Raw genomic sequence first — 15187 nt, forward strand, 5'->3', positions numbered from 1 at the left:
AGATATTAGATATGATTTGGGATTAGGTTGTTCTGACACCCCAGACTTCTGTCTCCTCACGTAGGGCTAAATGTCAAGTCCCCTTCACCCTCCAGTCCCACGTCAATTACACGTCATGCTGCTGCGCGCGCATCTCTGCCACATATTTCTGCTAACACTGCAGGATTCTCCTATGGATCCACCCACCTGTGATACGTTTCAAGTGACGTTGTCTAGCACACACCTCCGTGTACGCCCTCATGCACGCCTTCTGTTACGTACATATGTTCTTATCTCGTTTCTCTCAGCTGTTACGCCTCCTGCATCTGTCTCTACTGTAATGCATTGACTATATATATGATGATCTGTTAATAAAACATTGTACATGTCCATGTCCATTCCCTTCCTGAACCCTTGTGGTGATGGAACATGATACCTGGTTCGAACCAATTCCTTTTTAAGGAATAAAACCCCTTTTAAAACCTCAAATGCCACGGATTCTGTCTCTTATTTTTGACTGAGTTATTCTTATTGAACTTTACCGCATAAATTAAGTATAGGTAATTTAAATTTACCACACTCTGGTCCAGCAGCGTACTGCGAAAGAACCCGCCAGAAGCTCCAGACAGTTGATGTGCAACTTCTGTTCTTCTGACGACCAGGTGCCGCCCATGGAAAAATCTCCACAGTGCGCCCCCCAACCGACCCTGCTGGCGTCGGACTCGATAATGAGGTCTGGGACTGACCCGAAGATCGCCCGGCCATTCCAGGCCTCCATGTGTGACAGCCACCAAGTCATCTCTTCTTTCACCTCCTCCGAGAGGGGGACCTTCTGGTTGTAGGACAAGCCCCTGCGCGGGTGGTAAGCCTTGAGGCATTGAAGGGCCCTGTAATGAAGAGGGCCCGGGAAGATGGCCTGGATCGTAGACGATAGGAGGCCCACCACCCTGGCGACTTGCCGTAAAGACGTGTGGGATTTGGCTACTGTCTGCCGCAGGAAATGCCTGATTTTGGACAACTTCCACGATGGAAGGCTGAGAGAAGCCTCGATGGAGTCTATGACGAAACCCAAGAACTCCACTTTCTGGGAAGGTACCAGAACCGACTTGGTCCCATTGATAATAAAACTGAGCTCCTGCAGTAGACCCACTGTCCGGTGCAGCTGGGAAAGCAAAGTGTCCGGACATTGCGCAATCAATAAGATGTCGTCCAAATAGACGATCAGCCGTATACCCTGCCCCCGCAGGTACTCCACCACGGGGTGCAGCACTTTCGTGAAACACCACAGGACCGAGGACAGACCGAAAGGAAGGGCGGTGAATTCGAACACCCGCTCCTGCCAAAGAAACTGCAGGAAGCGGCAGTGCAGTGGATAGATCGGAACCACAAGGTAAGCATCCTTGAGGTCCAGCCGCACCAACCAATCCCGTGGGAGGAGGACATCCCGAAGAAGATGAATCCCCTCCATTTTGAAATGTCAGTAAATCAACCACCCGTTGAATTCCTTGAGGTTGATTACCGGCCAATGGCCGCCGCCGGGCTTGTTGACCAAAAACAGATTGCTGAGGAACCCTGACCTCTTCGTCTATCAACTGAGCATCTGACACCGAGAAGACTATAGGTCGTGGGGTACCCACCTGATAGGGCTGGTCGTAGAGTTCAATATGGAACCCGCGGACGGTCTGCAATACCCAAGCATCCTCTGTAAGTTCCTCCCATGCCCCTTGAAAGGTCGCTAGCCGACCGCCAATCTGCACCTGCTCGGCAGGGATAACACTCACCGTTTGAGTTGTTGGCGCCGGAATTCTTTCTGTAGCCTCGACCTCCGAAACGTTGCCCTCTTGTGGGGTAGAAGTTAGTGAAATTAGCTGAGGTGTTATACTGCCCTCGCCCGGAGCCTTGCCCTTTATAGTTGGCATTCTGCCGGTCGCGCGGCCCCTTGGGAGAAACGCTGTTGGAACACGCGCTTAATACTGGATTGGGCCTTATCCAGTGAAGTAAAAGGTTGATACAAATTTTCCCAATTCCTTAATAAAAGGCTCCCCAAAGAGACCACCTTTGGCGACTGCTCCCGCCTCTGAAGAGGCTAGGTCCCCTAGCTTCGGGTCAGGCTTGATTAGGAAAGACCTCCGGCGTTCGGTCGATAGGGCGCAGTTGGCATTTCCTAAAAATATAATCACCCTCTGCGCCCAATTTGACAGGACGTCGTGAGAAATTGTGGCTCCTGTGACCTTGGCTTCCTCCGTCATATCAAGGATCTTGGTAATGGGCCCCACCGCGTCGCACATCTTATCCTGGCACGACCGCCAGGAGCGGTCAATGACCTTACGCGGGTCCTTCATGAATTTCGCAAGAAAGGTCGCCATCTTGGTATCCAAGTCCGGTGTCATGGCCACCTTGCCTTCCAACGTGGACCTAAGGCACTCCCCACGTAGGCACCCCCTGGCCTCTTTCTTCGGAGGCTTGCGCAGCCGACTCGCCACAAACTTTGCCACCTTGTCGTCCGGGGCCCAGGCTGCGGACTGCGGATGCATGATCTCATCCGGGTCCAGCATGCCTGAGCTGTCCCGGGGCAACTCGGCGGCTGAGCTCGAAGGTCGCCAGGAGCGCACCGATTCCCCATCCTCGTCCGAGGAATCCCTGCCCGGGGACAAAAGGGCTGTCTCAGGAGCCACCGCAGGCGCAGAAACCGAGGGTTGCTCAGGTGGGGGCGCGATCGCCTTTGCTAAGAAAGCGTCACGCAGACGCTCAAAGGCGCCCTTGTCCACCCCCTGGGCATCCTCCGGCAACCCCTCCCTGCAGGGCTTCTTAGGGGCAGGAGGGCCTCTCCTGAAGGACCTGGGAGGGGAAACTGAACTCCACCCTGCGCCTGGGCAAGCCTGGCGCACTCCTCCACAATGCGCGCCGAAAGGCGCTCCGCCATGGGGGCCACTGCTTCAGTAACACACCGGTAAATCTAGCTATCTACTGCCTGATAGAACTCTTCATCCTGCAAATAGGACTGCGAGTCGTCCTCATAATACTCGTCCTGCTCCATAACGCCAACAACCTAAACTCAAGGGCCCAACTCACTACCCAACCAGCGTGGGAGTCAAAGAAATTTGGGCAGACCAGCGGACTGCAAGGAGTTTGACAAGCCAGTCACTGGCAACTATAGGGCGCACTCAACCCCCACAGCGCACCGACCCACCTCAGAGGGACCAAGTCAGCCCACCGCACAGCGCACTACCACACCAGTGCCAATCGAGTGCAGGTCTTGCCAACAGGCGTCACACGCGGTAACAAACCGCCGTAGAGACCCCTGCTGGGGCGTTCAAATGGATTATAGGGGGCTACAGACCAATAAACCGGGCGTTCTGTGAGGCGGCTCAAGGGCAAAGCTCCGTGGCAGTTGATCTCCTCAGCGTGGCTCCTCCGTGAGGAAAAACCGCGCTGGGGATCAACGAGACGCGGCAGTGCCCTCTAGCGTGCGACAGCGCACCGCACCAGACAAAAGGGAAAGAGCCGCATAAGAAGCGAAACAGCGCTTCCGTGATCACCTGGGGCTCTGTGAAAGGAAAAATCGCACCAGAGACCCAGTAACCCCCAACACATTAGCGCAATAATCACCCCAAGGCCGAAATACACAACACTGGGAGATAAGGAAAAAACACTTATCTGGCTGCGTGAGCAGCGAAGAAAGAGAAGGAACACTGAGAAGGGACTCCCTATCTATTGGCTATGGACATAATGGAAAGACTGCGTGGAGACCGACCACGTTGGAATGATGGGAGTTGTAGTTTCCAGAGAAATTTTTTCTGATAGTGTTTAGGGGTAATACTTTACTATTTGTTGTTGTATAAGCATTTTTTCTTTGTAAGCTTTTCTGAGGCTGCTGTGTTTTTGGATTGTAATAAATAGCGGAGAAAGAAAAGCATAATCTGAGCCTCCGGTCCTGCCATAGAATTAGTATAGTGGAATATGGAATTTGAGATCTGAACATGTTAGTCTGTTATTTTGATTGAAAAGGATATTGGAGGGATAGGAGAGAGAAGGATATTGGAGGGATAGGAGAGAGTAGGATTTTGATTTTATATTTTTTGGAAGTCATAGCAGTAGGAGGAGGCTTTTGGATGAGTACAAAGGGGTTTTGGAGGGGAAGAGTCAGAGGGGAGAGTTTAGAAAGGTTTGTTTTGCAGGATCGGTATAGTAAAAGAGGTGTCAGATGATGCAGGAGGGGTTAGAGTAGGGGAGAGTCTAGAAAGGGTTATTTTGGGGATCATAGTATTGGTATGGGCTTTGGGATAAATGAGAGAATGGATGTAGAAGATATATTGATAGATTTATAGGGTGAGAGATCGGGTAGTGCATTGAAAAGAGTAGTAGAAAGAAGTTTGAGATGAGTCAGAAAGTTGGGCTAGAAGACATTTTGAGAGAAGTATAGGCTGAGAAATATGGTAGTGGATTGGAAATGTTAAATTAGAAGAAAGTGATAAATATATAGATCCATAAGTACATTGAAAGTATATAGATGCATAAAGAAGGTAAGTATATTTAGATTAAAGATGTTGATAGAGGTGCAGGATGAGAAATAAGGAAGTCATTGGATATGCTTTTTTAGGAGAAAAGTAACAAACACACAGATCCAAGCACATGGAAGGTACATAGATGCACAATGGAAGCAAGTACATGTAGAGACAAAAGATGATTTTTTTAACAACATAATTATTCTACATGTTTATACAAAGCAATGCACAAATATAGGTACATATCTATAGTGAAAATAAATGCTTACATACAGAGGGATATGCTGTAAATTTCTGTTTGCGTATGGTGCTTATGTGGGGAAGAGCCAATTCATGAGTAGTTTTCTGAAGATAAGGTAGTTGTTGGTGGATCTTATGTTGGGGGGTAAAGAGTTCCATAATTTGGCTGCTTTAACAGAGAAGGATGTGCCACCTATGGTTTTTTCCTTGTATCTTGGCATTTTGAGGCGAGATGCCCCTTTAGAGCGGAGGTTTCTTTGTTGAATGCGTTTAGTGATTTTATTCCTGATGAAGAGTGGTCCGATTCCATGTATTGCTTTGTGGGTGATACTAAGTAGCTTGAAAGTCCGCGCGACGGGGAGTAGCGTGGGGGATAGGCACTAAGACCTGGGACTGGTGGTGCTGCTACCCATTTGATCGTGGAGAGCATAACGTGCATGGCTGCTTGCAGATTGGGGAGACTGAGATAAGTGGCAATATGCCACTTCACAGCTGGGACAGACCACCACTGGTAGCTGAGAGGTAGCTGCACTGTGGGTGAGGAGCCACACCACCCGATGACCACTATCTGCCTGGGAGGGACGGCGTGTAGGAGACTGTCCGGGTTCCTCCCTGATTGCGGGAGAGAAGAGATACCCCTGCCCCATGATCGGGTGGATTGCGAGATAGATTACAGTGGTTTGCATGAGACACCGAGCTGCTGAACCACGAAGCTGGAATATAGGCGTGTGTTTCGGATCTGGCGAGGGGTTGCAGGCTGAGTGGAGCCATGGAGCAGCTATTTGGTGGAAAGTGTGTGAGATCGTGCGCAACCCGGTCACATATAAAGGCTCGCTAGCTCCTACTTTTCCGACACCGCAGAAAGAGGAGTCACTTGTTAGACGTGTATCGCGGGCAGCCACGCGTCAACACGCGCAAATATAGGCAAGCCGGATACCAGGCACCCCGCATCAACTTTGATTAAAAAAAACAGGCGGAGGCTGATATGAGACACCAGGACCCTGCGGACGAGACCGGCCCCTCTCAGCTACCAGAGGACGACATACGCACCATGTTCAAAGAGCTGAAGACCAGTCTCCAGGGTATAGACTCCAAGATGGACACCCTCGCGGAACGCATGGATAGAATCACGCAAAGGGTTGAAAAGCAAGAAGGGTGTATGGGGGTGCTAGAAACGAGAGTGACAGAAACGGAGGAAGGGCAGACTGAGCTGGAAAAGAAACTAAAGGGTATGGACAGAGTGCTAGAGGTGATACAGCAGAAGAATGAAGATTTGGAAGCTAGGTCACGAAGGAATAACGTGCAAATCACAGGAGTTGCAGAAACGACAAATATTCAGAATATGGAAAAATACATAGAAATATGATGAAAGACCTCTTTGGACCTGATCTCTCCACGATGTTCCTCATTGAAAGGGCACACAGGTCGCTGGGCCCGAGGCCGAGACCGGGAGCGCCGCAAGACCGATTATAGACAGAGTGCTGAACTATAGAGACCGCGACACAATACTCCAACTGGCCAGAGAAAAGGGCCATATCCAGTATCAAGGAAACAACATTGCATTGTACCCAGACTTCACGCTACAGGTTCAGGCAGCTCCCAGGGAATTTTTCCCAGCAAAGAAAATATTTCAACAAATTGGTATGAAATACGCACTGATATACCCAGCTAAATTGCGAATACAAGGACTGTAAAAACAACATTTTTTACAGACGCTAAAGCGGCGTTAACCTATGCCAAACAACTAATAAAGGAACAGAGGAAGCAGAAAATATCAGACGAAGAGTAACAGACACCAGACTGAGCGACAATGATTAAGCATGCAATGGTTGGTTCATATAGTAGAATGATGCAAACTTTAAAGAACAATGTTGTCGATGGTCCGAGGGCCGTAGCACAGACTTACATGAATAGTTGACTTTCCTTGTAACAATATACTGTGGATTTACTTTGTGAGATTCCTGGTATTTGGGCGGGGTGATACATGCTCGGCCACCCTGCCTTGAGCACAGGGTTGTTAGCCAGCGGCCCGCGCACCCCATGGGATGATTCCCTTCTGTTGGCTACAATATGTAGTATGTTTTTTTGTTGTGCGTGAGGGGGAGGAGGGTGTTGCACAACCTTATTGGGGGGGTTGATGTGGGTGGAGGGGGGAAGTTGTACATTTTAATGTCCATACAGATGTACTGGGCACTGCACCTAGTGGCACCACCCCATGCCATTTCAGCCCCATGTGGCAACAGAAATAGATACAGTTAAACCATTGTCACTGAAAATGGCTGTATATGCCCCATATAAGCGACCCCATGATGAAATAGACACGGTGGAGACGATGAGAAGGGTGTGGAGGTGTATAGCTAAGAGGGCACACCAGGAGGTACTATATGCGCCATCTATGCCCATAGGCGATAACCCATTGATTGGGCCCTTAATGGACAAGGCAATTAAGATGAGAGCTCAAGCACATAAACTGGAGACAGGTGGGGGATCTCTTCCCGAATGGGGAATGTTTGACTATTATCACATATGTGTGGCACACAGACGCCTACTGCCTCAGATATGCTGCTGTATTATCAGATCAGAGCAGCATGCAAAGCCAGGTTTCCTGAGTTCCCTGCTGCGCCGCCCACCCTATCAGCACTGGAGAATGTGTTAAGTAATGTGTCTCCCCGCAAATTAATTACACGCATATATAGCACGACACAGAGAGACTACCCAGTTACTAGTACAACGTCCAGGGAGGATTGGGAGGCTGACTTGAACATACCGGATAATCAATGGCACTTTTGCTGCTCCCAGTTGGAACAGCTATCGCCAAACTATAGGCTACGATTAATCCACTTCAATTTGTTACATAGACTATACCGTACTCCACTACCACTACACCGCATGGGGCTACATCCAGGAGCGAGATGCTGGAGGTGTGGTGCACAAGATGCTACTTTTGCTCATCTTGCTTAGACGTGTGGGCCTATAGCGAACTATTGGACTGACATACTTAAACATATAGGACATATAATAAATTATACGATACCAGAGATGCTACATGTGGCACTGTTAGGATATGTAAAAGATACCTTGAAGGAGAACCGTAAGCTTACGGCCATGTTACTACTGCTAGCAAAGAGGCAGATAGCCATACATTGAAACAAACAGGCATCTCCCACGATAGCGGGATGGATTAAAAGTCACTTATTGAAGATCAGTTCACTGCTTTCTGGGAATTAATGCCCAGCAGATCCCATCCAACTGACATCTGGGAGCCTTTCACGGTTTGGCTTAGAGTGGGAGGAGGAGATTTGCAATTGGACCATTCCACGTAGGGCGCGGTGTGATGTACATGCAGGTGTGATGATAAGTGTTGGAGAAAAGAACCAAGGCTCGAATAGCACATGATGTGTTTGGCACTATAATAGGTTCGGTACACGTAGGAAATGTGTGCGGACCGGATTTGCTAAGTGGGTTGTTACGGACCAATAATATATATAGCACTGTTTGTTTGTATGGATGTGGGGGGGGGGTGTTATCTTTATTAAGGTAAATAATTGACTGACAAACCGATGCTATTACCTGGAACAGGTGTGGAAGGGACTAGTAAATTTGATCGCTTGAGCTGCCTGCCCGTTGGGTTGTTGGCAAATACAGCTGTGTACAATGCACTGAAACAAGTATGCCGCCGGCCTCAGGGTTGTGGCAAGAAGGCTGTGTAAGTTCCAGAATCTGCAATAAAAATTGTTTCCAAAAAAAAAAAAAAAAAAAAGTCGCTTGAAAGTGGATCTTCTGGCAACCGGTAACCAATGCAGGGCTTTCAAGGCAGGTAAGATGTGGTCTCGCGGTTTGATATGCAAGAGTAGTCTGGCAGCCAAGTTCTGAATCTGTTGTAGTCTTTTCATGGTTCTTAACCTCTTGGGTGCGGCCGCGATTCTGCGCTGCATTTTTTAAAGTGGGCGGATTCATGGCGGCCCCCAGCCGTCATCAGCACACGAGCACCGTAATGCATGACGGCTGGGGGCCGTCACCAGTACCGAAGGGGTTAAAGGTAATCCGTGGTAGAGAGGCTATTGGCGTATTCAAGTTTGGACAGAACAAGGGAGATGGTAGCTTGAAGCTTGTGTGGAAATCCCAAATGTGGGAAAATTTGTTGCAGCGTTTTTATAGTGACAAAGCTTGATCTTGCGAGTTTGTCCACTTCGGCAATCATCGATAGCTTGGAGTCCATGGTCATTCTGAGATTTCTTACTTCCCTCAATACGTTAGGCGGTGATCCCAGTTCATCAAGCCAGGCGGCAAGCAGGTCATAATGTTTCCAATTGCCACACATGAGTATTTTCGTTTTGGAAGCATTCAATTTGAGATGGCTCCAAGTCATCTACTGATCCAGGGCTCGGAGACAACTGAAAATTGTGGATTTTCCAATGTCTTTGGGGCATTCCAGTTGAAGGAGTATTTGCGTGTCATCTGTATAGTTATATATAGCATGTGAGGTGAGATTGATTAATCAGTCCCGGTAATTACTTCATGTAGATGTTGAAAAGCATGGGCGAGATGATAGAGCCTTGAGGGACCCCTGCTTTTGTGGAGTATGGTTTCGACGACAAAGGTGGGGTATGGATGACATTAGTTCTGTTTCAAAGGTAGGACGCAATCCAGTCTAGAACAGTCCCCTCTTTGCCGGCTTCAAAAAGAGTCTTTGTTTCAGAGTGTCATGGTCAACCGTGTCATAAGCAGCCCACGGGTCCAAGAGGAGTAGCGCAGCAACCCCGTTGCGGTCTACTGTATTTTTCAGGTCAATCCAGATGGTAAAGAGAGCAGATTCAGTGCCTCTTCCCGGACGAAATCCTGTTTGAAAGTCTGAAAGTATGTAATTCTCTTCAACGAATTGTGACATCTGGGCGAACGCTGCTCTTTCTATCTGTTTGCCCAGGAAAGATCCATTTGTAATGGGTCTGTAGTTGTTAGGGTTCAGAAGGTTCAAGTTTGTTGTCTTCAGTAAAGGGCGTATGTGTGACTTTTTGAGTTCTTCTGGAAATATTCTGGTAGTAAAGGAATCGTTGATGATGATTCTTACTGGAGTGGCATCAGAGGTTGTTAAAAGAATTGTCTTGAAAGTTTGTGGAGGACACAGGTCAGACGGGCTGCCGGCAGGCCTGCTTGCTTTGACCAGGTCCATAAATTCATCGTGGGAGATGTGTTGGAAGGAACGGCGAGGCTGGGTTAGAGTATTCTTGGATTGTTGTTTTGTACAAGGGTGCTGGTGCTTTATTTCTTTTTTTAAGTATGAGTCCAATGTGTCTGCTTTGTCCGTGTAATGATTTGCCAGTTTGTCTTTGAAGTCTTAAGAAACAGGATGATTTCCTTCTAGGCAATTTGGTTTCCGAAATTCATTGAGTATTTTATAGAATTCTTTATTTGCACATTTAGCATTTTGAATTCTGTCTGAATAGTACCATTTCTTAGCTTTTTTGATAGGTGACTTGTATAATCTGTTAATTTTTTGTAGGTGAAGTTTGACTTCTTTGGCGTTTGTTTTGAGCCAGGTACGTTGCAGCTTTCTAATTTGTTGTTTTATGTCTTTTATTGCTATGTTTCTCGAAGGTGCTTTTTTCTTTTGTTCTGTGGTTTTGAGTTGCATCAGGATGTCAAAAGCTTCCTGTAGCCTCTCATATAGTTTGTGAACAGAATGTATTGTTTCCAGATTTGTACTAGAAGTTAGTTGTGTTTGTAAGTGTTCCAAATTGAGTTTGTTCCACGACCGATAGATGGATGGACTTAAGGTAGTTTTAGGTGATTCGCTTAGTGTTCTTTTATGTTGGAAAGCAAGCAAGTGGTGGTCTGACCATGTGACTGGAGTTATAGTTTGAAACGTAACTAGTTCAGTATTAGCAAAAATTACATCTAGGATATGTCCAGCAATGTGTGTGGGTTTGTGTACAATCTGAAGCAGGTTCAGTGTATCTACACCAGTGATTATTGTTTTTGGATGGGTCATATTGGGTTTTTCAAACCAAGAGTTGAGGTCACCCAGAACGCATACGTTCGAGTGTATTGTTACCAGGTTTGAAAGCATGTCTAGAAGTGCATCTGGGAATGTTGCCTTGCTAGTTGGAGGTCTGTAAAGGAGCAGGAAAGTACAGGAGGAAGACGGTATAGGATTGCATCTGGTGAGAAGAGCCTCAAAATTCTTCATGGTGATGTTGTCAACTTTAGGGATATGTAATGTTTGCCTGAATACAACCGCCAGACCACCTCTTTTTTTGCCTATACTATTGTGGGTGATCGTTTGATAGCCTAGAGGAACGGCTTCATGCAGGACTGGAGCCATATCATCTCCCAACCATGATTCAGTTATGAATAATATGTCTGGTTTTGCACCTATGAGAAGGTTGTAAATGTGATGTTTATTTTTAGAGAGGGATCAAGCATTTATTAGTAGACAGTTTAGAGAATGGGCTTTGGTGATAGTGAGACTTTATTTTGTAGAAGAGCAATCAGTATTGTGTGGGTTTGTAGCAGGTGTGTTTTTAGTGCTGACATTAGCTGTATTAGGATAGCAATCGTGTAGCTGTTCTGTATCATGTTCCTAATCCAGCATGCTAAGAAGGCATTTTGACTGGTCTGCGTATGTATGGGGTGGAGAAGGTGTTTGAGAGCGAGTTGGTGTGCTGTGTTGTTTTTTCGTGGTGTAACATTGTTGTGCAGCAGACACAGGGAACGAAGTTGTGAGGTGTTGCACGTTGCTTATATTATTTGCGTGTGTTTAGGGCGGAAGGTGTAACTTGCCGGCGTGGCGATGCACTGACCCTTCCTTTCTTTTCCACTTACTTGCAGCTTCTTCATCCTGTGACTCAGGGGAGAGGCTTGCGTCCATTCAAGAAGTGGCGTTAACAGCGAAGAAAACAGCGCGGTGACGCAAGTTTACTCTTCGCACCAGAAGAACCAAGAAATTTGGGTGGTAGGACACTCATATGTTCGCCGTCTGAAGACTTTCTTTGCAGGATCCGTCAAAGATAGGGTGACGAGCTTAGGGGCAAAAACTGCATTTTTTGGGCAAGGTGGTTTGTGCGTGGTGCAATTCAGGGAGCTGGTGAACCATGCTTTGTGCACAAGCTCGGGACCACCTGCAATCTGGATCCTGCACTTAGGGGGCAACGACCTGGCCAGATTAGGTAGGAGAGTATTGGCTGAGGAATTGCTTACAGAAGTAGGGTGGCTAGCAAAACAGGGTCCTCAGTCATAATAGCTTGGTCTCACATGATACCCAGGTTCCAGTGGAGGGGAGGTGAATCAGTCAGGGCTTTGAATCACGCGGTAAAGCGGCTCAACAATAAATTTGTTAAGTTGTTTAGGACCCCTAGATTAAGGACCATAACGCACAGGTACATCAGGGGTGATCAGTTTTTTCTGCAGGACGGGATGCACCTCTCACATAAAGGGAACCATGCCTTTATGGACGACATCATATCTTGGCTTGAGGGTTTGAAGCGTAGTGCAGGACCTTTCTAGTGAGGGAGGGGGGGGGCCAGATAGTTGGTCAACTATGCTGGCCGGGGGAGTATCCTTCCCAGTGGGCCTGGGGCCACCCCTGCACGCGCATGCGCAAGTCTGCAGCCCCCTAATGAAGTCAAGGCCAGGGCGTAAGGGGGGCCCGGGGGAAACATCTCAGTCCGATAAGCTGTACCCCTTGCGCAACCTTGCTCCGGGAGTAGTAGTGTGTAATACCCTGGGACTGAAAGGTGGGGGGGGAAGCTGCCAGACGTTGACTTTGCAATAGGCTCTAGAAGGGACACGCAGAAAGTAATATCATGCATTGTTAGATTTACTGTAGGAGTGCCTTCTGTATTAGATTGTGTTAAGGTTAGCTCTTGCAACAACGTGTCTTCCAATGTAACTGTACTTTCTGCGTAATTTTTTCTGTAAATGAAAAGTTTTGAATATTGTTTTTTAATTGTTAATAAATACGGCCGGGAAGGGGGGGGGGGGTCATTCCCCCCCAATCCAGAAACTTACAACACCCTGGTGTGGTTTTCCAATCCTGTGCGCCTGGGGGAGTAGGGCGGTGCCATCCTAGAACCAGGGGAAGAGGGTAGAGGTGAGAGGGGACCTAGGTAAGTACCAGACCATATGTAGGTTGTGTGTAGGAGGAATGAAGTAGAAGTAAGAGTGTCTTAGACTGGTTTGTTGCAAGAGTTAAAAAGTGTGGTGGCATGCAGTGTATGTGTTGTGAGTTAGTGTTATTATGCTAGAAGGAAGAGGATGGTGTTGGTTGGACAAATGATCGAAGGCTGATTATATGTTTGTTAGTGATAAAAGGTGGTCCGTTAGGAGTAATTAGAGATGGGAGTGTGTGTCTGGATGGGAAGTAGTTCTGTATGGTGTTGTGGTCTAGTGAACTAGATAAAAATGTAGACTTAAAAGACGCATCTTTCAATCCCAAACTTCCACTTGGCCAAATGACATGTCCTTGGACAATCACTTTAGAACTTATTTCTCTGCATCATTTTTGGCAAGACTGGCAGAATATAGATTTAAAGTAAAAGTTGTGATAAAGAGACAAATGGTGGTCAGTATTTACACAGACAATGTTACCAGAGGACACTGCGTCACTGTTTTAGCGTAAAAGGAGTTCTTTCCCTCTACACATCATTATTTTCGGGTGTGTAGTTTAATGATGTCATTTGAATTAAACTATCTCTCCAAAGATCCCAAGTTCCATCCATGAACAACTCATCCAATTTTTGTTGCTTGCCTTTGCATTTGGGCAATATCCTGATTTTATAAAACCATTAGAATTACTACAAGTGCCAGAATACAAGACCTCAAAAACTCGAATGTTCTGACCTCTCAAATCACCCTCTTCTGGAGGGTGTAGCACTCTTTGGACTCCCCCATCAACTTCAAACCAGTAAAACACCACACAAAAACGTCAACGTAATTTCCCGCTATTAAAAGCTAAAATTACACACACATTTTTCTCATCTCACTCAACATAACCACACGATGGCACGCGCCTTAGACTCGTACAAGTTTGAGAGGCTAATATCCCAAAAACTGCAACTCCCAAAATGCCAACCTGCCAATGACTGAAAGCGGTGGCTCTTGATGACATGATATCAGTCATTTGGGAAAACTAGAAGGCTGTTTACAAAGGTAGGACTGAAGTACCCGGGTCATAAATAATAGAGCGCGGAGTTGAAAGGAAATGAAGAAGGGCTCGGCTCTATAGAAACAGATGGAGTCCGTAGACAGCAGGAGTGGGGGGCTTCATAAAAAAATAAAAAAACAGGTGAAGAGAAAGGTGCAGCATGAACAAGAGCCCCACCCACGGGCAGAGGAGCGGGGACGCGCGTGTTATCTCCACGTGACCTCTAAGTCTTCACCCTTCAAGAGTTAAGGGCGCACTCCCATCTCCCCCCCCCCCCCCCCTCGAAAACCCTGTTCACTTACCCAATGCTTCGTAGCGCTAGGAGCCGGTTAGCACTCGCCACGGCTGCCATCTTTGGTCGGTATAGATTCCAGCGGCGACGCGCGCAAGGCACCACTGGGAACGAAGTCACGACGGAGCAGCTCGTACGTGACGTTTAGGGCACGTTACAGAAGGGTAATTGAGTTCGAGGAAGTGTGCGCTTATTGTCACTCGTGTTGTATTTTACCCACGTTAGGAGCTTGTTTTTATACAGTCATGGTTCCATTCTTAGTATGTCTCTGCTGCTACCGTACGAAAAGTGTATCCGATCCGACATCTTTCATTTCAATTAAAAGAGCAAACCAGACTAGCTTTACAGTATTTTGTGTTCATTGATTTTTTATTTGTTTTTTACATTTTGGGAAAAAATCGCATATTAAACAATAAACCTTCATTGATAACAAAAAAAATCGTTCCTTTAATGTTTCGTATTATCTGTTATACTCCACTACATCGAATTGTAATAGAATTTTGCAAAATAATAATCCATGTAAAGTTACAAAAACACAATTGAAAGTCTGAAACTACATTTTTTAAAGTGTTGGTGAATAGTACAATATATTATATATATAATGTAACTCATAATTTAACGTAACTGGTGCTCATGTAAGCGCTCCAATACCTTCGGGTCGAGTTTGCGCTATATAAATCTGCAACAACAAAAAAACAAGCATTGGCATAGCCAATAGGTCTCGCTTTTGGGACCTTATAAGTATTTAGTTATGCAGCACAATATCCTTGGTGCAACACATTAACTGTTGCATCGTTACACACTTATAAGGTCCCAAAGGCGAGACTTATTGGCTATGCCAATGCTTGTTATAAAGGCAGATGAGCACTAAGGGGAGTTTGTAATGGAAATACATCTCAGCTCTGAATACAGAGGCTGTCTCGTAGGCACAAATGCGGTTTGAACCGATCCATTTGGATATGCATTAACAATATTAAGATCAGTAATTAGCATTGATACCAAGACTATTGCTACCGAGATTCATAACTA

General features: G+C 46.6%; 1 protein-coding gene across 1 annotated transcript in view; it reads right to left on the reverse strand.

Moving 5' to 3' along the window:
* Positions 1 to 14367, reverse strand: part of MRPS7 (mitochondrial ribosomal protein S7) — a 132005-nt gene extending 117638 nt beyond the window's left edge. The window contains exon 1 of the mRNA XM_086930771.1: positions 14169 to 14367. Within this exon, the coding sequence (XP_086786897.1) occupies positions 14169 to 14218 (50 nt within the window). The 5' untranslated portion in view covers positions 14219 to 14367. The remainder of the gene's footprint in view (positions 1 to 14168) is intronic.
* Between the last annotated feature and the right edge of the window lie 820 nt (positions 14368 to 15187).

This window comes from Lissotriton vulgaris, chromosome 7 (assembly GCF_964263255.1).
Source record: "Lissotriton vulgaris chromosome 7, aLisVul1.2, whole genome shotgun sequence".
Taxonomy (NCBI): domain Eukaryota; kingdom Metazoa; phylum Chordata; class Amphibia; order Caudata; family Salamandridae; genus Lissotriton; species Lissotriton vulgaris.